Genomic DNA, 26,559 nt, shown 5'->3' with positions numbered 1-26,559 from the left:
ATTAAAAATAAAATCTTATTTGCCAAATTCAAGCCAGCATCTGTTCGAAGTTCCTCAGAATCATGACACACACACTTGTTTGTCTACTTGTCACAAATAGCACAAATAGTTTTTAGTATCTGTCACAACTATTATTCAGCAAATTATAAACTTTGTACCATCTCCACATTATTTTTTAAAAAGAACATTCATATCTCTACCACAAAGTCTTGTAATTTCTATTCTAACTGAATCAACAAAATGACCATGGAAAGTAAGATTTTGCTTCTCCTAACACTATTTCTTGAATCCATAATTCTTATATATTTTAACACAGTATGTGCACTTGCTGGCTTTGAGTAAAAGACCATGTTGCTGAAATTCAGCACTTCTTTCCCCACACTCTTGCAACCTTTTTTTGTACACACACCACACATACAACCCTCTACACTTCTTAGCTCACTGAAACTTAAATGTTTCTCCAAAAGGTATTTATTTTGATACAAAATAAAAGTTAATAAAAGATGTTACAAACTCTTCCCATTTAAATGTAGTATTTTGAGAGAGTATATTGTGAAGTCCAACGCAGATTTATACTAGTGAATTTCTACAAGCACACATTTACTTTCCACCTCAAGACAAGGATAAACTAATCCTATTGTATTCATTTCTGGAAGAAGGCAGAGGCATTTTTTTTTAAACTGTGTAAGAATGCATGCAGAATTATCATACATATTTATAGGTAATCATACTGTAGGTATATGTTGAGAGACTTAGAGATAAAGTTTTTAGAATAATCATTGGCTAAACTGCCTACATAAATTGTTTTGGAAAGACAGCTTTCCCTTAAACCTGACTGTCTAACAATCTGTATTTGAGTCAGAGCATAAGCATGACTTGACACATGCAATTTTTTTCATTTTGTCTGATGATAAAAAAGAAAGTAATTATCGTAATTCTGAAGGCCACTCAGAGAAACTCTTTGAAGCATAGGGAAGGGTACTCCTCTGTCATCCTCCTTATAAAGAAGTAGCAAGTAAAACATTTTTTTTCCTGATGCAGCTTTGGAATGTACACAGCTGACTCCTATGAGTACGGATCAAAAAAAAAACAAAACTATAACAATGAATAGTTATAAAAAATAACAGTGGTGATTTTGTATTATAGTAGTACTTTTATACTGGAATTAAACAGCAACTTTTCTTTCCAAAAGGCATAAAGAGCATTTCACTGCTAACCCCCTGCATTTTTTAAAGCTGTGGCCACAAAGGCACCTTTATAAAATAAGCCCCCACTTGTTAAAACTGTAACATTGCCACCATCACTAGAGTTTCACCTTAGTGACTTAAATAAATATAAATAAAGTAATAAACACTATATGTTTTATAGAGTTCTACGAACCAGGGAAAAAAAAATCACCTTACAAAATAACCTCCTGGCAAATGCAAAAGAAAAGCTAAATTTGGTTTGCTCATATTTTCTGAGTTCCCAGAATACAAGAAGGAGCTAGGGGAAACCTAACTTACTTAACTGAAAGACTTTTGCTTATTTCATTTTCCACATTACTCTTTATGGAAAGCAAGGGGGAAAAAGTATTAAACAGGAAAGAATTACAGAAAGGCAGTCATTATAATAAAAAAATATTTAGGGGTTTAAAATAAGATATCTTTCATATTCTATGTTTTAAGATGACCTTGATGGAAATCTTTCTACTGACTGATACTGGATACTGAAAATAAGCTCTGTAAGAATTAGATATGATGGCTGCTATTCTAGGTGGTCAAAATGTCCAGCAAGTAAGTTACCTGTTTCACTATCCTATCAGTTGAGTGATGGTAAAACTCCATGGTACTGCTGTCAGATGGCTGTGGTGTAAACTGTTTTGTTTGGAATTGAGGAATAGAAAATATTAATGGCTACTGTCATATGAACAACTTTTAAAAATATATTGTTTCACGCTTGTTAATATACTAATGGAGATTTTGTAAAGTTTGAATATAATACTTAAGTCATCACCTGGATGATAGCAATTAACAACAACACTTATTTTAAAGAACTCCAAATTATATACAGTTGAGTCAATCTTAATTTGTTTTCATTTAAGGTCTTCTAAAGTTGAGGCCAGCATGCTGAAGAAAAATATTAAACTATGTATAACCCTGTGTCAACATATGATGCTACTGGGAATGGTAAGTGAATTAATTTTCCAAGGAAAATTAATTACTTATGACTTACAGTTGTAAAAGCAAACAACGTAACTCTGGATTAGGGCACATTTAATTTCTGTTTGTAGTAGCGATTAAATTAATTTCATATAATTCATGGTATGTAATGGAAAGCAGAACAAAAATGAAATTCTAGACAATGACTGACATAGAAAAATGTATATATTTATGAACCTGATCCAAAAATAAAGGTCATGGATATTAATCACTGGATAATAAAACAGTATTTTTAATGGTGCTATAATAATGGATTTTTAGCAGAGTTTTTAAGAAACTTGTCCAAATAGAAATGTTTGACACAGAGAAACAAAGTAGAAAGCTGTAATTATATCCTGTAACATCTCTAAATCTCCCTCCTCCCCCTCCTGAAAAGGTAGTTGGAATAAAGGATTTGCACATCTCCTTTTTATAACAATAATTTTTGTCCACATAGATTTGGGGCAGCTAAAATTCAATATACCATTAAGTGATTTAGGAATGCAGTTCTTAAAATTACAACTAAATTATCTTTCTAACACCCAAATAGTAAAGTGTTTCTAAAATGAATCATCTGTGATTCATTTGACTGAATTATGCACCTGAGTACCACTAAGACAACAGATTTTGGCTAACTAATGAAGCTGTAAGAATATATGCACAGCTGCACATAGGAAAGTATTCATCTTTTTACTCCATCACTTCCTACCGGTTCCGATTAAGCCAGACATAATCTTTTTAATTTTTGACTGCAACTTCATGGCACAGCCCATGTGTTAAAATCAAGAATTAAACCTTGCCCTGATAGTAACTGTAATTAGTTTCAAGTAGCTCTATGAAATGTCATTCTCATGATATATTAAAAACACACACAAAATCAGAACATTTCATATTCTGGTAATAATCCTAAGTACTGACTGTCACTGGCCACCTAGTGAAATCATTGTCAGTCAAATTCGGATCATTTAGGATCATTTGGCTATGACAGAGCAAGCATTTTGGAGTAAAGTAAAATATTTCTATGACTTACACTTTTAGAAAAGAGTAGATGTGGGCTTCTGGTGAAAGATACAGTATGAACTCATGTAAAAAATAGAAATAAAGACTATCTGCATATAAAATATACATTTCTCCTCAAAATTTTACTTTTTATAAATTTTAAAGTATTCCCCTTTCCTAGTCACAACTTCTATCAAATAGAGCATTTACTATTCCCATATTATTTTATCTTTCAAGAGAAATATTTATATAGAGAAAAATTAATTTATGTAATGCCTTTGAGATCAAAGAGAGAAAATTACTAAAAATATTCTAAATTCCATTATAATTTTAAACCTACCAAAGGAAGGAGAAATTGTGACATTACTTTGGAGTCTATGAAAATAAAAATTCGTGGCACTACAGTCTTTAAAGAATTTTTTTTTTTGAAGTAACTGCACTATGAAAAGAATAATTAAGGACAGATACTTTCATTCCAAGAGAAGCTGTGACTTAGGCATGATTAGGAGACGTTTTTGCTCTATTTCGAAGAGTAAAACTAAATGGAGCAATGAAACTTCACCTTTCTGGCTTGTTTTCCTAAAACACAGGTTACCCTTATTTCAAAAAGGGCCTCACTCAGCATAATCCAGACTGAAAAAGGGGTCTGTTTACAAAATGTCCTAGATAGGTTCTCTTTAGGGTCGGAGGCACATTCAGCTTTGATTCAGCTAGTAAAGCTACCCAGGAGGCTGAAACATCACCTTGGACTCTCAGAGAACTTAAACTTGACTTTATTTCCTTTCATTCCTGGCTTCAACATCAGAACAGGATTTTTAGAAGACAGAAAAAAAAGAAAGAACAAACGAACAGAAGAATGAAACCATGTCCTTCTGGATCAGAACGAAATCGATCCTGCCACCCACATCCATACTGCTTAACTTCACTTGTGAGAAGAACACTGAATGCTTTTCCGATTGGCAACAGAGTCTACAAGACGGGCAGGAGTTACAGTGATATTCCTTCCTTAGAAAACACACACACACACAACACCCTCTACATTCCCTTCAGTTTGAAATGAATTTCAGAAGTCTCTTCAGGCATCTTTCTTTTATTACAACCCACATTCATATTTCAGTAGAACGACTACAAGGGAATCACTAATTTTTTATCTAAACTATGACATTTTGGCAAACGTTATACAACCAACTATAAATCCACAACAAGCCTCAAATACTAAAGAGTTGGTAATTATATGATGAGAAACAGCTTGATTACGGGAGAGGCAAGGCGGGCTGTCAACAAACAAACAGCTGTTTCTTATTGACAACCCATAACTAGATCGTGCATCCCAACAAACTAAGGAGTTTGTTTCTGTTGTTGCTGTTGTGTTTGTTTTTAACTAGTCCACCCTTTTCCCCTCCCACCTCCAAAATACTGAGTCAATTTAAACATTAGATGCAAACCACAACAGAAGAATCGGATATACAAGGATAACAAGTAAAGCACTATAGACTTACAAAAAAATTCTGTAGGTAATAACTAACAGAAGTTTAAAGTGTACTTTTCAATTCAACTTCAAATGCCTATCTTTCCCTGTGCAACACGTCCTGTCATTACTATTTATAAGAGGCAGCTCAGGCAATGGGCCTGTTTCCTCATTCCTGGATTATGACCACAGCAATGCCGCCATTCTGATCCTTTGTTCTGGAAGCTTTCCCTGCAGCTTCTTCCGTCCTTCCTTTTAGCGGGAGGGAATGAACATACTTCTATTTGCCAGTGTGAACTCTAAGGTCCCTTGTAACTTGAAATTAAAAGATTCTAGGAATACCCGATAAGCTTAGCATATGAATCAATAATAGGAATAGGAATAAACAGAACCTTAACATCAAAGGCTTTAACAAAACAAAACAAAAAAACAACCCACCAGTGTAAATAGAACCTGTTTATTTGATGGTCCCATCATTTGAAATAAACTCACTTTCACATTTGCACCTTCAGGCACTTTCACATCTTTTTTTTTTAAATACACATGTTATTCCCTTTAACACTCTTTCCGAAAGTATGTAGATAACCTTATTTTACTTTCCCACAAGGCATGAAGAAGTAAAATTACTTTCCCAAAGTCATACAGTAAATGGGACTAAAGCAAGGTAAGACCACAGCTCCTTTTGCTGCCCTGGGGCTCTATGTTCTTTCCACGGCACCACACTGAAACGAGGAGGGAGGGCCAGTGAGAATGTTCATGCAATTTCCATTTAAGGCAGGTTCCCTGTCTATACCTCTCGGGGAAATTTTGATTAAACACACCCTGAATTATAACTCCCCAAATACAAGGAGGACTGTATGTCAATGAGCATAGCTATATGTCCCAGCTGTGACTAACCAAGTTTTGTTTTTTTAAGATTTTATTTATTTGACAGAGAGAGACACAGCAAGAGAGGGAACACAAGCAGGGGGAGTGGGAGAGGGAGAAGCAGGCTTCCTGCGGAGCAGGGAGCCCGATGCCGGACTCGATTCCAGGACCCTGGGACCATGACCTGAGCCGAAGGCAGACGCTTAACGACTGAGCCACCCAGGCGCCCCATAACCAAGTATTTTAATCTAGAATCCAAATTTCTTTTGCAAGCTTAATGATAAACATGGGATTTCTCCATAAGAAGATGCCTCCTGTCTCACTCACAACCAGTGCTCCATTTTATTTAAAATCACGCTCTTACCGTCTAGCAGATTGGGCTGGCTATCTTCTGTATTCTGCTGCCATCACTGGGTCTGTGTTCAGTTAATGCTACTCGGGTAACATGCCCATAAATTTATATTTTGCAAAACGCAAAGTTGCTTAAATTTGTCAACGCATATCTGAGTAGGTTTCAAATCGTAAACTAGGGTAGAATCACTTTTTTAAAAGCCTGGTTGTATTTCACACCATATGAAGGGAGGGGCCCCGAGTAAGGGACTAGGGAACAAACTACCTCTTCAAAAGCAACTCACAGGAGGTTGGAAGGGAGATGAGGAAAGAGGCACAGAAGCAAAAGGACTCAGCAGGAGAAAATGCCCCTGAGGAAGGCAGAGAAAATGGAGGGCGCGGTTGGAATGAAGGTTTCTCCGTTATCCATGCTTTCAAAATAACTGTTATGCTCTGAAAGTGTTTGTGATGGGCATTTGGGGGCGTGGTAACAGACTTTTTAAAGCCAATTCCCAGGAATATTTAAATTTCCACCTTTCAAAAAGTAACCAAACCGTTATGAAGATAAATCCACTTCAAGCAAGTGAAATGCTAGCTTAGGTGGTATCAGACCTAATGTCTCTTGGAGTGTCCAAAACATAGTTTCATTCTCCTAGTGAGGAGATCTCAAAAGTCTGAGAGCCCTAACCAACGTCACTAAAATGAAGTTTTGCCTATAATCCAATTCCTTTTAAAATTAAATTTCTCTCACAGTCTGGGGCTGTGGATGATCATTACTAATCACCATGGCTGGAGCAGTCTCCAAATGGACACATTCTCGCCGGGCCTGACTGACTGCTCATGATGACTGAGTAATAACCTAACCAGGGGTGCCAGTGCCCCCTCCCAGTCTCCCCTGTTTACATAAACCACAGGCCTGGACCTCCCTCCTCTACACTCCGTCTTTAAACTACACAAATAATGTTTCTCCTGGTCTTTGCCAACTCTCTGGGGAAGTGCTATGAGGGAATGACATAATTTTTAGAGCAAATTGAGGACTCTGAAGAAATGCGGTATTCCACTCCAAAAGCAGCAGAGATAAAATCTAAAATTGACTGTCATCCTTTTCATGGAGTCTTGTAATGTCCCAAATATAAAATGCTCTAATGAACTCTTACCAATTAAATGCCTTACTGATTTCCAAGACTTTCTGTTTGTGAATGGTTGGTACATAGCACATCTGGAAAATGAAGGGGGTCTTTTAGAAATATTGCCAGGAAGATGAACTATTTTCCACTCTCTCTCTAGGCAGGTTCACATCACCACATGATGCTGGGTATGGCATAACTCCAGAGAAAACAAACTTTTCTTAGTCTTGCAATGGCTGTTTATGAGTATACAACAAGTGCTTTATACCCTGTCTCCTCATTAGATGGACAGGTCTTCTTTTGATTCCACTCCATAATGTGTGTACTTCTATGAGGCATTACATCCTCACCTCTTCCCACAGTCATCCCCCACTTCCAAACAGATGTTTGTCAGAGACTACTTTGCATGAGATTGATTTCCTTTTCCACTCTAGTATTCTAATATAGTATGTTGATAAACACATCCTACCAAAGGAAAGAACAATAGGTTCCTCACTTTTCCTTAATTCAAATCTGACACCAGGTAGTCATCCTCATTGGTTGAAGGTCTGGAATACTGATTTATTCTGTGAAGTCCTCCTGTGAGGTATGTGTGGGCTGCTTGGAAACCATAAAGATGCTACCAACTTTCCTAATACCCTAACACATGGATCCCTTTCTTTAATTTTTTTCCCCTTAATTTGCTGGCAAGGACTGTTTAGATATTTATATTCAGTAAATGCCCAAAATAAAATGAAGGGAAAAATTTCAAGTTTAAAATTGGACAAAAACATTACAGAAAGAGAGAGAGAGAGAACCATTCTGTAGATAAACTTCATGCTCTGGTGTTGAAAGTTATGGTCCACAAATCAAAAAGCAGTCATTTCTACAGAGTGAGGCTTTTCCACCATTCTCTCAGTGAATCACGCTGTGGTTAGCTGAAAGTGCTGTTCACATAATAAATTAACCACCTCATTTCCTTCATCACCAAAATATACACAGCACCCCCATACAGATTTGTTTTAATAAACGTAATAAAGCAAGCCCAGAGGTTATAGCTGTTATGACATAATCACACCTCTGAGATTTGAAAACACTCACTTGCACATCATGCCTCAAAAAGTCTTTGCAAGCTCCCCTCCAACAAAACCTAACTGCACTCATACCGTCTGGCCCCATTTATTCCAAATAAATAATGAAACAAAAGCCTTGTATATGGCAAGAGAAAATTCTCCCTTTCAATTATACATTTGAAAGGGAAATACATCTTTTTAATAATACTATACAATAAATAGCTTGGGAGCCTGATCTGGATTATTAAAGAAAATATATCACCAGAGTTAACAGTGCACAAAGAAGGCAGCCAACTAGCCTACTATCTCACCCAAAACCAAAGATACTTTCTAAAGTTAGTTGTTCAACAAGACAAGTGACACATGCATTTCCTTCTGTGGAACTAAGAAACAATCTTCATTCTACATAAATCCAGGCAAATTAATTTTTCTTACCTGTAATGATATTTAAAGTTATTGAGAGTAAACCCTCCCCCCAAAAACCTCTCATCAAGAGAATTTTTCCTCAATACAGACTTTCTCCCTTAGAATTCCTTTCCATGATCACCAAAAAGAAAGACACTGTGATATAACCATCCACAGCACAAGAGAGATCTGGGAGCAGAAATGTGCCATCAGTAAACTCACACCAAAATTTAATGAGGTCAGCTTTCCTGTCTCAGCACCACATTATAATCACTTTGCAGGCAGGGTTCACTTCTTACCTTAATTCTATAACCCACCCAGTCCTTTCTACAGTATTATGCATTTAAGGCATCCTGTTATGTGATAATGATGATGACTTCCTCTTGAATTTAAAATAGAATATAATCTTACAAGTAATTTACCTGTACATTCTCTTTTATAATGTTTCTTTTTGTTTGTTTGTCAGAGAGATTGAGAGAGAGAGCATGCACAAGCAGGGAGGGGGCAGAGGGAGAAGCAGGCTCACCCGCTGAGCAAGGAGGCCTATGTGGGGCTCGATCCCAGGACCCTGGGATCATGACCTGAGTTGAAAGCAGACACTTAACCATCTGAGCCACCCAGGAGCCCTTTACCTGTACTATTCTTAAAGACCAAGATCAACACCTACCCCAACACACATATATAAAGAATGAGTTTATCAATATTCCTTAATAATATCAGATAACAGATATTCAGAATATAGTTTTTAAGTTCTCAGAAGTGGTCCTCCTAATATTTACATTTTATATCTCTTCCTGATTGCTATAATTATCTAGCATTAATTAATAATTAATCGACCTTAAATTTGGGTTTTCAAGAATTCTTTCTAAGATGAACATTACATTACAAAGATAGTTTTTTGCACTAAGAATTACATCCCAGATTCTTTTATTATCCACACTAATTATATACAAATAGCACAACAGAAAGTAATATCTCTTTGAATGTCAGAATTAAACATTTTTAGAATAATCTTATTCCACTATTTTTAGCCTGCAGACTATCCAACTGCACACAATCAATATGAGACCTAACCAGTATACCAAAAACTTCCTTAGGGCTTTGTGGCAACAAAGATAAAATTATTAAGAACTTTCATAAACTTACATTTTAGTAGGTAATTTCACTTTAAAGATTCTACATCAATGAATCCCACCATAACAAAAGTTCTTCTTTGATAAAGATATCACACTGTATTAAAGGTCCTTAAAAAAAAGACTGATTGACTGATTTCATCACAAAGAACATTCCTCTGTAAGTGCTCTCCCTGATCTGTCTCTGAGAATTGTCTGCACTGAGAAGAGAATATGCATCATGGAGCAAGAAAGGAATGGAGCAGTAGGTGTTAAACTGAAAAATTCTAGTTCCTTTGGCCATAGCAACCGTTCTTCACTTTCCATTCATCTCACTGCAACCACTTGGCTAGGCTAATGCTCTCTGCTCTGAAATTCTCACTTTGCCTGAAAAGAGATTCATTAAAAAAAAAAAATACTAGTAACTCATATTTTAGGTTTACCCCACAAAAATTTTAAGGGAGAGGCTACAAAATTTTATGGTGTGTTCACAACAGAGTTAAAAAATACAATAAAAGAGCAACTATACCAACACTCTACCATACACTCACTCAGCAAATACTTATTGAGTATCTATCATGTGCCTGGTCGTGGGAGCTCTGGATACAGAGGTAGAAACACCCTGCCCTCATATAAGGGTTTACATTCCATTAGAAGAGACAGAGTAAACAAAATAATACAATGATTTCAGAAAATAAAAAATTCTCTGTTCTTCTGGGACAAGGGGTATAGAACAGGAGGCTCCTACTTCACAGAAAAAGAAAACTATCCAGGTAGGGGGAGCAACCCCTCCCAGTCCTGCTCTCGTCCACCGCCCTCCAGCCACCTGACACTCTTGGAGCTTCTAGTTTCTGAACTCTTGTCCATTTCCTTCCTTAGGCAAGCTATGGGCATCATCTCCTCAGGCATCCACCCTCTGTCTCTCCAGCATCTTCAACTTTTCCCTAACTACTTCTACCTCCTTCCTATCAACATTAAGCACATTCAAATCCTGACCTCTGTAAAAACCTCTCTTCTTTAGAGATGTGTATACACTTCTCTCTAAGTGCTCATCTTTCATTCAGACTTCAATATGCTTTTATTTGACTTCTGCCTCCACCACTCCAATGAAACTATTCTCATTATGGCCACCACCACCATTTTTTTTTTTTAATTAAACATGAAAGCACATTTTCAGTTTTTATCCTACCTTTATCTTTGCAGTGTTTTAGAATATTGACTTTTGCTTCTTCAAATTCTCATATCCCTTAGATATTGGCATATCCTGATTTTCCTCTTACATTGCGTATACTGTAATGTGCATTCAAAATACCTGGAAATCTTGTTAAAATCAGATTCTGATTCAACAGGCCTAGGCTGGGGCCCCAGAGGCTTTCAGTAGGGTCTCTTGCTACTCAAGGTGTAATCAATCCTCAGACCAACAGCATTGGTATAACCTGGGAGTTTATAAGAAACAGAGAATCTCATGCCCCACCCTAGACCAACTGAACCAGAATCTGCATTTTAACAAGATTCCCAAGGGTTTTATATGCACATTCAAGCTTGACAGCACCCCACCCCCACCCCCCAGAATTTGTGATTCTGTAAGCCTCTGAAGTGGGTGCAAGAATATGCATTTCTAACAAGTTCTCAGGTGATACTGATGCTGCTGGTCCAGGAACCATACTTTAAGAACCAGTGGTTCTCAACATGGCCTTACATTAGAATCACCTGCAGAACTTTAAAATACTGATTGATGTCTGGGTCCACCCTGCAGACCAATTAAACGAAAATCTCTGAGGATGTGGCCTAGGCTAGTTATTTTTAAAAGCTCCCCTGCTTGATCTTAAGGTTCCTAATTTAGATAATTTAGGAGTGTGTGGGGGCAGTAGTTAGTGGTGAAAGGAAAATAGTATAGGATGAATGCTAGTTATATTATGGTACCATTATTATAACATACTACAATTCCTTAAACATCAATTCTACCTAACTCTGCCCTGTAATAATCACTAGAAAGACAATCACCCACAGTTCTGTCCTAGGCCATATCTCTGAAATGACCATTTCAAATAATGGGGCCAAATATTTCATTTTTTTAAAAAAAGATTTTATTTATTTATATGACAGAGAGAGACAGCGAGAGAGGGAACACAAGCAGGGGGAGTGGGAGAGGGAGAAGCAGGCTTCCCACCGAGCAGGACCCTGGGATCATGACCTGAGCCGAAGGCAGCCGCTTAACCGACTGAGCCACCCAGGGGCCCCACAAATATTTCATTTTTAAAATTCACAGAAGAAAAATCCATATTTGTAAAATGAAAAAAACCTTAAATATAGTGTTAGAATTTTGCGTTAAAAAGTATTTGAGGGGTGCCTGGAGGGCACAGTCAGTTAGGCGTCTGACTGTTGGTTTTGGCTCAGGTGGTAATCTCAGGGTCATGAGATTGAACCCTGGGTTGGGCTCCACGCTCAGTGTGGAGTCTGCTTAAGACTCTCTCTCCCTCTTCCCCTCCCTCACCCTCTCTCTCTAAAATAAATAAATAAATCTTAAAAAAAAATCTGATTTGGTGCAAACTTAGGGTCTTAAAGATGAAAATTTCAAGGAATATTACAAATTGAAGTGTACTTAATATTAAATGTTTTTCATTTTCACTGAAAACAAAATAGCTTTTTTTCTGACTATATAAATTCTCGTTGTCTCTCACACACACACACACACACACACACACACACACACACACACACAGAAGAAATTAAAACCAACTGGAAGTCAAAGTTCCTGAAATAAAACACCTTTAGCATTTGACCAAGGTTTCCTGCATCTTTTTTTTTTTAAATATTTTATTTATTTATTTGTCAGAGAGAGAGAGCGCGAACAAGCAGGGGGAGTGGCAGGCAGAGGGAGAAGTAGGCTCCCTGCTGAGCAAGGAGCCCGATGCGGGACTTAATCCCAGGACCCTGGGATCATGACCTGAGCCAAAGGCAGACGCTTAACCAATTGAACCACCCAGGTGTCCCTGCTGCATCTTTTTATAAAATTATGATTTATTTAACAAAAAGTTATAGTGTATAAAGAACACCATGTACCCACCAAACAACTTAAGAAATAAAATACTACACATATAGTTGAAACAAAATACTATAAATATAGTTGAAACTTCTGGTATACCCCTCCCAGTTCCTACTCTCCCATTTCATGCCCCACCCAGGGTAACCACAATCGTAAATTCCAGTGCTTATTTCTATATTCTTACTATATACATTGGTATTCACAAATAGTATACAGTATTATTTTTCATATCTTAAAATTTTATACTAATCATATAATACTATACATATTCTGCAACTTGCTTTCTCTTTTAATATTATATCTTATGAAATTTATCCATATTAATACAGATAGCTCTAATTGGGTTATCTTCACTCCTAAACAATATTCTACTGTCTGAGTATATTACAATTTATTTTTCTGTTTTCTGGATGATGAACACTTGTTTTCAAATTTCCACTGCTATAAATAGTGCTTCAACAAATTTCTAATACATTTCTTCCTGTGCACATTTGAGAAAATTTTCAAGGCTATGTATATATAGCAACAGAATTGTTGACTTGAAGAGAATCCCCATCTCCAACTTTATTAATGTTCAATTGCTCTCCAAAGAGGTTGCACCGGTTTATACTCCTATAAGTTAAGTACAAGATTCCCAATGCTCCACATGGTTGCTAACATCCAAATTGTCAGACTAAGTTTTGACAACCTCAAAGGTTGCCTATACTGGCTTTAGTTTGCATTACCCCAGTTACTAGTGAAAGTGATCATTTAAAAAATATTTTTGTCTTTTTCGTCTCTGCTTCTGTCAACTGCCCGTTGATATCCCTTGCCTATTTTTCCAGCTTTTTTCATCTTGATTTGTAGATCTTTATATATTTTGGGTCCTTTATAGGTTATATGTTTTGCAAATACCTTCTCCCAGTCTGTGGATTTTCTACATGTTGTTTTATGACTCAGAGATGTTTTAGATTCTAATGCAGTTAACATTTACTAATCTTTTCCTTTATGGTAGTACTTTTAATATCATGTGTAATTTTTTAAATCATCCATGATAATTACTAGTTTTAAACCCTGAAAATAGCTTAATGTTTTAGAAATCCTAGCACTTTGTGCTGATGTATGAAAACTAAAAGGTGAACTTGAGTAAAAATTGAAATTGATCTAGTTTCATTGTCCAAGGTCAATGACATAAAAAGAGTAAGCAAACAAAAGATAAAGGAAATTAGATATTTCACTGTTAATAATTTAAGGCATCATTGGTAAAAATTTCTTTAAATCATCTTCCCATATCTTTTATATATTTTTTTAAGATTTTATTTATTTATTTGAGAGAGAGAATGAGAGAGAGAAAGCACATGAGAAGGGGAAGGATCAGAGGGAGAAGCAGACTCCCTGCTGAGCAGGGAGCCCGATGCGGGACTCGATCCAGGGACTCCAGGATCATGACCTGAGCCGAAGGCAGTCGCTTAACCAACTGAGCCACCCAGGCGCCCTTTCCATACCTTTTAAAGATAAGTAAGGTGTTAAACCAGGGTGTGTGTATGTATACATGGCTTATTACATTGTTGGTGATTTCTAAGAACCTGAGAAAACTGAAGCCAATGACTTCAAAGAAAGAAGCATAATTCACCCTGAAGTGAAAAAAAAAATACCCAGAACAGAGATTTTAAAACTAAGTTTAAGGAATAATTAGCAAATTCTAATAGATGAGTTTATTCATACTCCCACAGCACAGATTCAAATACAGGCCACATGCTGGGACTTACAGTTAAGGGACAAGACTGTAAAAACATTTTGGCAAGGAACTCATCTATGTAAGTGATGCCTGATTTTTAGGACAAATTTCTTCTAAGTTTTACTTTTGTGTTTTATCTATTTCAAAATACTGCTTTAGTATAAAGGCGGCAAAAATCCAGGTAAAAGTCATCTAAGTGAATGTCCATGGGGAAGACTCTTTCCTATATTCCACTCTATAATAACAAATAATTAAGGGATTAAAATGTTTAAAAGGATTTAGGCAAACAATTTAAAACAGAGGATTCTTATTAACTTTTACAGACCTAAACTAAAACATTTCATAATCCCTCCATGTTACCTATAACATAGTTTTTAAAACTATAATAATAACACCACGGAAGAGCTGTTTTTTTGTTTTTACTCATAACTGACCCCACAGAGCGGGTAAGGAAATAAAATACAAATTCCCACCTTTGAGGTTTTACCATGAAAAATTCAGCTGGGAAGATGATTTTCCTTTTACAGTGACTTCTCCATTATCCATAACAATGAGGAATAAAGAGCTGGGATACAGAAAATTCACGAAGGGTTCCAAAAACTCATTTTGGAACACCATTTCATTCTCTAACATCATCAAATGATCTACGAGGCACGAAAGGAGGAAGAGGACTGTTTTGTCTTTTTCCCACTTCACTGTGCGAGCTCATTAACAAACGGAGGTGGTAACGAGCACGAAAGTATCTCAAACACAGTCCAAAGAAGAAATAAATAGCAAGTAAATCCAACTTACTTAAGTTGTGCTCTGAGGATATGACAAGGCCAAGCTAAACCACACTCCCCATGTCCCACAGAACTCCACAGAGCCAACCCTGCATCATCCTGCTCTCATCCTGGAGTGTTTTCTTGGGAGTAACACCAAGCCACTTTCCAGCAAAGTCTGTAGGGGTCAGTTAGGGATATGTTGTCATTCGACCACACTGGCTGCCTCTCTCTCCAGAAATTATGACATGCATGTGTTTTTAAAATCAGGTCTCCCCATTTTCTAAGACAAGAACTGGAGGGCTGCCTTTAGCATTCTAGCTGTTACTAAACCAAAAGTATTTTAGTTTCTATTGAAACAATATTATAGCTTCTATTATTTCAATCTAAGTATTTAACATTCTTTCTTTGAATAGCTTTCATTTTTAAAATCAACAATGTTTGTGCAGTTACTCATATTTTAAATCAGAATAAATACAAGTATTAAATTTACACTCAAAGCATTTAGAGGTCCCAACTAAAAAGAAATTCAGTCCCACTCTGGTTATATTGGAAGTCTATTGTATCAAGGCTTAAAATTAAATGGCCCATTGATTGGGATACGGACATGGATATATATATTTTACAATTTCTTCCTAATACATATTCACTACAGAAAGTTTGAAAAAAAGTAAAAAAGAAAGTAAAAACCGCTAATCACACCAACAAAAATATAAATATCAGTCACTAGCCAGGTTTTTTTTTCTTCAGTGTAAATGTATATCTATATTTTTAAAACAGAAACTGGTTTTATTCTGTATCAACAACTTCACTGCAATTTAAAAATAAAGCAATTTCTAATGTCATTAAATCGTCCCTGAAAGCCTGTATTTTTAACGGTTGTATAATATTTCAACTGATGGATATACTATTCTATTGTAGTTGCTTCCAGTGATTTTTCTATAACAGCAAACTTGTATATAAATCTTATCAATAGTTCTTAATACTGCCTTAGAAGAGATGCCTAAAGGGAGCACTACCAGGTCAATGGCATGCATTCCTTAAAAGTGCATCTTGATAGGTATTGGCTATTTGCTAGAAATAACAATTTATACTTCCACCAGCTGTGTATGTGAATAATCCTTTCACTGTATCCTCACTTGCACAGATGTTTATCATTTTATTACAACTTTACTCAATTGTTAGATTGAAATAATATCCCTTTGTTTAATTTGGGTTTCTTTAATAAAGAAAAATTTTTATTTCATCTATGATAAATGGTGTCTAGATGCTCTTTATATATCTTTTGCAAATTTTTTATTTAAACCAACACACAATTGTATACAAATCAACAAGAAAACACCAAAACCTTAATAATAAAATAGATAGTTATGTATATATACATTTGTGGCAAATAATTTCCCTAGTTCATCATCTGGCTTTAAATTTTTATGTTAAATGACCTAACAAACCCACTCCTAGGTATATATCCAAGAGAAATGAAAACATACACCATAAAAATTCATACAGAATGTTCATAAAAGCATTATTCATAATAGCCCAAAAGTGGAAATAACCCAAATCTCCAACTGATGAATGGATAGACAAAATGTGGTATCATACACATACAATGAAATACAATTTACCCATAAAAAGGAATGAAGTAATGACTTGTACTTCAGCATGGATAAACCTTGAAAATATTATGCTAAATGAAAGAAGCCAGTTACAAAAGGCCACATATTGTGTGATTCTATTTATATGAAATATCCAGAATAGACATACCTATAGAAACAAAGTAGATGAGTAATTTAGGGCTGGGGAAGAGGGGGTGGTAGAGAGTGACCGCTCATGGACACCGGGTTTCATTTTGGGGTGATGAAAATGTTCAAAAATTAGATAGTAATAATAGTTTCACAACCCACTGAATATATGAAAATTCACTGACTTGTACACTTCAAATATGTGATTTTACATATATATGTATGTATGGTATTTGATTATATCTCAATAAAGCTGTTTTTAAAATGTTATGTGTTAATATACTGCAGTCTATTAAAACTTACAAAACAGGTGAATTTGTCTCTTACTCTAATTTTAGAAGTTTTAATACAGCATAATTTTTGAAGCTATGTTGTTAGATAACATAGAATGTTCAGGGCAATTACATCTTCTTGGGAAACTGTGTGTTATTAATATGAAATATCCCTCCTTGACCTGTTCAATGCATTTTGCCTTAAATTCTATTTTGTCTGATATTAGCAGTATTACAACTTTCTTTTGCATTTGTGTGGAATATTTTTCTCCAAATTTCTAATTTCAAGGTTGCTTTTTTCTTTAGAAACATCTTGCATACATATACAACTTAGAGCTGTATTTTATTTTTAAAAAGTATGAGATTCTACTAACAGGAATTTAACACATTCACCATTACTATTATCTATACTTATTCCATCATTGTGCATTTTATTTATTTACTATATACTTCCTTGTTTTCTCTGCCTTTGGTTGGAATGATGAACTTTTAAATTTCTACTCTCATGATTTATATTAAATATCCTATTTGTGGTTATTCTTCATATATCTCAGATTATGTTTTTCTAACAAAGTATAAAGTTAATCTACATCTTGTTTTCCTGAAAAAGAATCCTTATCACTTCGTTTTCTTCTACTCTTCCATGTTGAAGCTGATCTGGCCCAGACTGATATATTTAAAGATTAACATAATAGATAAAACACTCTGAGGCTCAACTAACATTTTACTGCACATGTGGGTACTGTAAAGCTCTCCACTGTTTCTTCACCTCAATACTGTGTCTTCATGACACGCCTTTCCCTTCTTTGGTTCCCGCTTCCCCCTTTTCTGGGGTGAGGAGTGCTTTCATAAATAATTCTTTCAAAGAAGATCTATAACATTCCAAAAAGGTAAATCATTGCAGGTCCAAAAATGTTTTTATTTTCTTCTCACATCAAATTGCTGAGTTGTCTGAATATAGAAGTATGGGTTCAAATAATATTTTTCCCATAACTTCAAAATTACTGCATTCTATCTTCTATTACTTGTTTTTACCAATAATAGGACCACTTCTTTCCTTTGTAGGTGAACTGTTTTGCTCTCTGGAAGCTTTTAGTCAGTTCCTTTTTTATCACTACCACTCTGACATTTCATATGAAGGTGCTTAAGTCTAGGTCTTTAGTTATTCTTTTATTCAATACTTACCGGGCCTTTTCAAGACTTGTCTGTCTTCAGTCTGAAGAAATTTCTTCCTATTATTTCTGTGATTATAACTCTCCTCCATTCTCTTTATTTGAATTTTCTATGAGATGAATGTTTAAGCTTTAAAATGGCCTCTACATAAATATGACTTTTTGTTCATACTGTGCAATTTTCTCAATTTAAGACTGTATTCTAAAGAATCTCTTAGCTCAATCATTCATTAATTTGTTTTTAGCTGTGTCCACTCTATTTAGACCGTTTGTTTTTTTCCATCTTGACAAGCATATTTTTTAATTCTAAGACTGGCTTAATTCATTCTATCCTAGGTTTGTTTTATACATGCAATAATCTCTCTTATCTCTCTGTGAATATTAATTTTACTTATTTCAAAGTCTGCTGTCATTGTTATTTTTTGCTTATTACATTTGGTGCCTCATTTTGCTATGACAAGTTTTCCTCAAATGTTCAGTGATTCTTAGCAGAAGATCATTTGATTCCCCATTTGTCTGTATATGCTGTTTTTGTTTACCACCATCGAAATCCAGTGATAATTTAGAATATGATGCCAGGTGTCAGGTATGTGCCAGAAGTCTGTTTTCCCAGTATGAGACTCCTTGAACTTCCTGACAAGCAAAGCCTACTTGAGGGGTCTCCCAGCCTCTCTCTGGTCCCTGGGTTACACCCAGTGCTTAAGCTTGGATTACAGGATATGGAGGGAGGGGGGTCATTACGGGCCTACTCACTCCATATGCACCTCCTTCTCTAACACTACAGGCCCCCTCCCCACTACTTGAACATGACTCTGGTTTGAGAACACTATTCATCTGTATATTTTGAGCTGCAGCTCCCCAGGTTTTATTTTCCATGGATGTGATTCCTCATTCTTATTATCTTTCAGGAATTCCTGAAATTTCCATCCACCAACCCTTTCTTGTTTTCCCAGGCTATTATTTTATTCATGCATGTGTTTATATGGATACAAATATACATGTGTACCTTCTCTGTCATCTTAAAGAAGGTGGAATCGTGGATGTGCCAGTAGTACTGGTAGCAGAGTTAAAGGACATCATAAGCTCAGCTTACCATCTTGTTCACTTTCTCAGTGTCATTATTTGCTGAAAAGTCTGTACTCTAATGTTAATATGGCCATTCCTCTAAATCTCAAGACTTGTATATCCAACTTCTATTTGACATTTCCTGGATTTCTCACAGGCATCTCAACTTAACACATCCAAAACTGAATTACTGATCTTATCCCCACCAAATCCGCTCTAGTCAGGCATCATCCACATACTAGAACCCCTGGAGCAAACTCCCTTTCCTCCACTTATTACCAAGTAGTCCCTACAAAATAGATTTAACTTCTTTCCATTTCTACTATTAACTTTGCCTGAGCCACCATCATCACTCACCGGAGCTAGTATAACAGTCTCTGAATTGGTCTTACTGCTTCTCCTCTTCCCTTCTAAGTCATTCTCCCCAGATTAGCCAGAGCCAATGTTTAAATATACAAATCAGATCATATCATTCCCTTGCTTAAAGCTCTTCCATTTCTTCTCACTGCTATGGGAATGAATTCCAAACTCTTTCATGTTAAATGCTGTATCTCTGAAGAATCTGGAGGTAGGTCTCTGCTATTTATTAAAGATTTCTTTGATGTCAATAGCTTATTAGCCTGCCTGGGTTCTATGAGTTTGACTTCTCCTTTCCTTTTCTTTGTTCTACTACCTTGCTGAGGCATTCCATAACTTAATTTTGAATTAATATAGTTATAATTCCTCTTAACTACAGTGCCTATATCATAAAACTTATAGTTGTACTCTTTAGATATTAGGCATTTCTATCTAGCTATATAGCTAGATCTGTCCCTTCAGCAACTATCCTTCCCAAATGAACAAGTCAAGTCAAAGGTCTAGATGCCTCTTAGTCTAACTTGCTATAAAATGGAATACTACCAGTTAAGTTCAATATATGACAGGTTAAAATATGACAGGTGCTCTGGGTAAAAAATCCTAACTATTCTGGGACACAGCTTCCTTTTCTGTCAAATGAGGGTTCTATGATTTCTAAGATCTCTTCCTTTTCTGGTGGTCACAGATTCCATGCCCTAATATATTTCTTAGAGAAAAGTATAGAACCTATCACTCAAGTCCCATGAAATTTATACAGAATATTCTATTTCAGATTTAAAAAAGACTTTCATCGAAGAGAAAAATAACTCAACTCGAGGTTTCTGAAGACAAGATACCATGGATTCACTTTGCTAAGATTTAGTGTGTCCTCAACTGCTCAATGAACACACACAACCTCAAGAACTGAAAATATAGTAACAATAACAAGCACCACTACTATTACTGCTATACAGTAACAACTGAAAGGCTCTAGCTCATACTGGGTAATGACCAAAAACGCATTATAATAATCAAGTAGAAATAGGAACCAGAAAAAAGAAATAAGACACAATAGGTACCAAAGGCTTCTTCCTGAAAGATCAATATTTCATACTGGCTTACACAAAGAGCCAACATATCCCTCTTGCTCCATTTCTTCTCCTTTTTTATAATAATGGTAAAGGGAGAGGCTCTCTGGAGTAAGTTACTGTCTGATCTAATGTTTTAATAGTTTTAAAATCTGACTACAGTCAATTCTAAATCTTGATCCAAACCATAAACACCACATCCCCAAAAAAAAGAAAGAAAGAAAAAAGAAAAACTCCCTTCTTCTCTAATAACATAACTCCTAACTAACCTTCCCATCAACTGTGTAACCTCTGAGAATGGGAAGCTATTCCCACCGACACTTGATTACTACTCCAAGTCTGCATACTACTGACGGGTTTCACAAAGTAAATGACCCACACTGATTTACCTGGTACATTCCAACTCCAATGTGCTTTGGCTCGATTTTCACCAGCTCAGCTAATGGGTCTTGTACACGCCTTGCTATGGAAACTGAAAAAAACAGAAAATAAGTGTGGCTTAATGTGAAAAGCAGTATCCAAATAATTACTTACATTAGTCCCTCATAATTCAAGTATTTAATTCCTTTCCTCTTCCCCCACATAAGGAGACTGATAATTTAACTAAGTTTCAAAGTTTCCTTTTTTTTTCACACAAAAAAGTGAATGCAAAATTTCAGGATTAATTTTGTTACCAGAATCTGTATGGATGCCTGAGTACAACAGATTGAAAGGTTTTTACATTTGGAAAAACAGATAAAACACTTACTTGCTATATGTACAAAATCACCTGTTCAACACAGCATAGCCGGGCACCTCACACTTTAATGAACAAGTTGATATTTGCTTTTACTTTTAAATAATGCTGCATTATTATGACATACATTTGCAAATCAAGTATGTTACTGGACTAGATCCTGATAGTGATAAGTAACTGATGGAATCATACCTTACTGCAACCAGAGACCAAGTCAGTTGGCTAGTGAACACACTTATATTTCCTTAAATGTGATTGCAAGATTAACTGTGAAGTGGTCTGAATCTCAACTGCTCATCTCTGAACACACTCACAGTTCTAAATCACATCCCTTTCTTGACCATCACAATCCATGTTCAAGAGATTTGAGTTAGCTTCAAACATTCCTTTATCTGTTGTCATGTTTTTACTTGGTCATCACTTCTCATATTTTTTTTTTTTATAAAATGTTAACAAAATTTCATATCTAATTTAGCTTATAAGATAGATTTAGCTGGAGGGGCGCCTGGGTGGCTCAGTCGTTAAGCATCTGCCTTCAGCTCAGGTGATGATCCCAGGGTCCTGGGATCAAGCCCCGCATTGGGCTCCCTGCTCAGCGGGAAACCTGCTTCTCCCTCTTCCACTCCCTCTGCTTGTGTTCCCTCTCTCACTGTGTCTCTCTCTGTCAAATAAATAAATAAAATCTTTAAAAAAAAAAAGATAGATTTAGCTGGAGAAAAGAAATTTAGTATGAATATTAAGGATGCTTCCAAGGGCAGCTCTTTTTTTTTCTCTTTTCCCAAGTGGTATAGTTACATTGGGTCCTTACATACAAACAGCTTTCATTTTCTAAATGCGAGAAAGCTAGTCAGTGTCATCTATTCACACAGAAAGTTGGATGAAATATAAACTCATTTAGTGAAAACATTAAAGCCATCAAAGGATCCCATGCCTGTTCTTGTGTTATTAAACTGTTCAAGGTCTGACAACAGAAGCCACCACTTGCAAGTGACTACCGGATTCTCCTGTCACTGATTTGTACCACCTCTTCATCAGAGACAGATCTACTCTGAGCATTCAGTTCACTGCATGTTCATTCAAGTCTTTCTCAGATATTTTATTATTACTTCTAACATGCAGTGACAATGGCAGCTTGCAAGCAAGCTTAGAGAGCAATAAGCTGGTGTCATACAATCTGCTATTTCCCCACTGAAGAAATGCGGACTCCAGCCTCCAAGGCCTTCACATACATTTTCTTATCAAACCTCACAAAAGGCTAATGAGTGCAAACGCTGCAGGTTACAGGGGAGCTGCTTTCCCCCAGTAATCACATGTATAATTACACAGTGAGAGTAGATGCCACCAGGGAAACATCTGATACTCTGAAAGCAAAGATAATTTTTTATTCTGGTCTTTAAAAATATAATCCAATAAGACTGATTTTTGAACATATGCATACATTGCCAAAATTCTTTTTGATTTAAAAAACAAAAACAAAAACAAAAAACACAACCCACAACAGTAAACCAAGTGAAAGATACAGGCATCAGAACATTCACTACAGGAAGGTATCAGAAATTTAAAAAAAGGATATTAATAATAGGCAAATCTCTCTAATCTACCCCTTCAGGAAAACCCACACTATGAGAATGTAAACTTAGAAACTGGTTATAGAGCAGTTGTATAATTTGTTAAGTGTGAGTAGGTTTCTATATTTTTTTTTAAAGATTTTATTTATTAATTTTGACAGAGAGAGAGAGAGAGAGACAGCGAAACAGCGAGAGAGGGAACACAAGCAGGGAGAGCGGGAGAGGGAGAAGCAGGCTTCCCGCCGAGCAGGGAGCCCGATGCGGGGCTCGATCCCAGGACCCTGAGATCATGACCTGAGCCGAAGGCAGACGCTTAACGACTGAGCCACCCAGGCGCCCCGAGTAGGTTTCTATATTTAAAAAAATTTTTTAGGTACAGAAAAGGACTTTACCCTATTTTCTACCTAGTTCCCTCCTAACTGGTTCATTGCTAGCATCTCCTTTGTTCATCCTGATATTGCTAAATGCAGCAACAATGAACTAGAAATGACAGTTTCTAGATGACATATTAATTCTCCAGTTAAGTCCTAAGAGCCTCTGGAGTTACAGTGTCCCTAATAAACAACCTCTACATAGACCCTAATGTTTCTAGAATTGGTATTTCGCTTTCAGATGCTCCTCACTCTACAGAGCATAAAAACTCAAGCAAGCATGGAAGAGATGGCAGATGGGAGAAAGAGGAAAATGAATATTGTTCATCTCAAGGATGTTCACTGTTCATGAAGGAGGGAATTTAAACATTGTTTAAAGTAGAATTGGAAAGCTGTATGTCCAGGCTTTCAAGAGAAGATGATGCTGGCAGGAATTAATTAATGGTAGTACTGCACACCTGTAGGTTGAGAATGATCAGGCTGACAACAGATTCCTGAAAGTAAGAGACAGGTAGGTAGCTCAGGTAAAAGGAGTCCTATAGAGTGCTGATAAAGAGAATGAAGAGAAAGGAAGAGCATGGCCCAACGCTTGGGGGCATAGTCACACTGTGAGATAGAGAAGAAAAGATGGACACAGTGAAAGAGGCAGAAACTAAAAAGTGAGGAAAGTATAGCAAGAGAAGTAAAAAAAATTCTAGACAATGTTTGCATAGTTACCATATGTCCGCAAATTTTTACTACTATGTGGTATATGTTCAAGAAAAATGAAAACATATGTCCATGTAAAATTGTGTATATGAATGTTCATAGCAGCATTATTTGTAACAGCCAAAAAAGTGAAAACAACCCAAATATCCATCAACAGATGAATGGATGAACAAAATATGGTATACCCATACAATGGAAAATTATTTGTCAATGGGAAGGAATGAAGTGCTGATACATGCTACAGTGTGAATGAACTCTGAAAACATTATGATAAGTGAAAGAAGCCAGTTACAAAAGACCACATGTTGTAATGATTCCATTTACACGAAATGTCTGCAACAGGCAAATCCATAGAGACAGAAAGTAGATCAGTATTTATCAGGGCTTGGAGGAAGAGGGCAAAGGGGACCGATTGCTACTGGGTGTTGGGTTTCTATTTGGAGTGATGAAAATATTCTAAACTTGGATAGTGGCAATGGTTGCACAATTCTGGCTGTACTAAAAAACACTGACTTACACACTTTAAAGGGGAAAATTTTATGCTCCTAAATTGTATCTCAATGAAGCTGTTATATATTTTTTTAAATGTAATATATCCAAACGTATGCCAATACTCTTTTGCCCATATGCTGTCAATATATCTCTGTATCGCTGTTACTTCTCACCATTGTCCAGGAAATTCTAGTCAATGCAACTGGACAAGGAAAAAAAGAAGGTATAATTACCTAGAAGATAGAAACTAGATTATTATCTGCAGATGATGACTGACTACTTTAGAAAACTCAAACAAGTCAACTGAAAAAATATTAGAACTAATAAGATTTCAATTGGCTGGTTTTAAGACACCCAGACAATAACTGATACAGAACCATATGCCATCAACAACCAATAAGAAAATACATGGAAGACAATCCATTTACTCTGTGTGTACATGTGTGTGTGCTGCGTGTGAGTAATGAGTGTACAGAACTGGGATAAAGGTGCCAATTTAACAGAATTTCAATTAAATGGCTCTAAAATGTATATGGAAAAAAAGAAAGGCATAGGAAAAGTGCAATTAAAAAAAGATCAAAGCAAGTCACATCATAAGCCACCATAACTGAGAGTCTTGCGCTGTGGCAAATTAGTCAGACCAAGGAAAAGAGGACTAAAAATACACACAGGAATTTCATCTCTAATATATGGTAATTTGTTAAATGGTAATAACGTAACTCAGTGTGTAAAGGGAGACAACCAAACCACTCTTGAACAAAAAGTTAAGCATTAGAGGAAAAAATAGGTTATACCAAAAGGAGGGGAGGGGAGCAGACAGTGAGCTAAAAGGTCAGCAAGCAGAGCTACCTCATATGGTTAGGCAGGATGTCCAGGGCACAAACCTGCACAACCACATGGAGAGACCCTGAAAGCACCATTCCCCGCCACATTCAAAATGTGTCTTATATCTGAAGGATAATAAGGGTTCTATGCGTTTTGGTCTTCAGTTCTTTGAAATATCTAGAATCCAAAAGCCATTCTAAAGCAAATAAACGTAATGCTTAAAAGACTGTACTAAACTGCGTTCTCCTAAAAATTTACCTTATTTTGTTATCTAAGAATATCAAAGTGGAAATTTTTATTTATAAAGTCCAATACTCCCCTCAATTTCCCCTTCCCCTTGTCATCAGATAGCAACAGAGGAAGATAAGACTTCTCATGCTGTCTTTTTTCATTCAGCAATTCCGAGTAAGAATTTTTTTCATTATAATACTTATTAAAATGTAGTTTTAATAAATGATCTTGATCCCCTAATAATTACATTTTTGAACAAGAAGTTGACAAATCTGTTGACCAGATAAAAATATTCTTTATCTTGATTGTTGTGTTAGTGGTTGTGGTTACCTGACTAGTTTAAGCTTTTCAAAATTCACAGATGAATTCAAAAATTCACCTAAAAAGGGTGAATTTTACTTTATGTCAAGTTCATTTAAATGAACAAAATACCTTTCATTTCTCTAAGGATGTAGACGTTTTTCTTCTTTCTATATAGTCTTTATTTCCTCTAAGTGGCTTCTGCACTACCCCCACATCTGTCTTTAACAGTATGTTTCCTCACATGATAGGTGACCCTTGACTGTCCACCTGGGGCAGGGTACCAAAAAGATGACTGTAAGTGCCTTGCTTAAATGTGAAGTTTATCAACTGTGGGCTTCATTATATGGTGATTTGGCCCATTTCTTGTGGATCTCTGATCTAAATCTGGAAGATTTAGTCTTAAGATCTCTACATCAGCATGTAAGTAATTATCTACCCCTCTTTTTTCAGCAGCTATCCCCACTACCATGTATAACCTGTGTCCTCCAGCAGAGAGACTTTCTGTTTAACCCTCTGCAGAGAAAAAAATCTCCAGTCTTCTGCAAAGGTGAGAGAAGGACAGTCACTCAACTGTGTGGAACAGGAG

General features: G+C 36.1%; 1 protein-coding gene across 2 annotated transcripts in view; it reads right to left on the bottom strand.

Annotated features, from left to right (window-relative positions):
• SRBD1 (S1 RNA binding domain 1) overlaps positions 1 to 26,559 on the bottom strand; it is a 207,301-nt gene that overhangs the window by 62,383 nt on the left and 118,359 nt on the right. For both annotated transcript variants that reach the window (XM_028104085.2, XM_028104086.2), the window contains exon 16: positions 21,129 to 21,211. In XM_028104085.2, coding sequence (XP_027959886.2) covers positions 21,129 to 21,211 — 83 coding nt within the window. The remainder of the gene's footprint in view (positions 1 to 21,128; positions 21,212 to 26,559) is intronic.

This window comes from Eumetopias jubatus, unplaced genomic scaffold, assembly GCF_037043125.1.
Source record: "Eumetopias jubatus isolate StellerSeaLion01/CBP00866 unplaced genomic scaffold, mEumJub1_p1.0 scaffold_9, whole genome shotgun sequence".
In the NCBI taxonomy this organism is placed as follows: Eukaryota; Metazoa; Chordata; class Mammalia; order Carnivora; family Otariidae; genus Eumetopias; species Eumetopias jubatus.
This window is presented reverse-complemented; position numbering and strand designations above follow the sequence as displayed.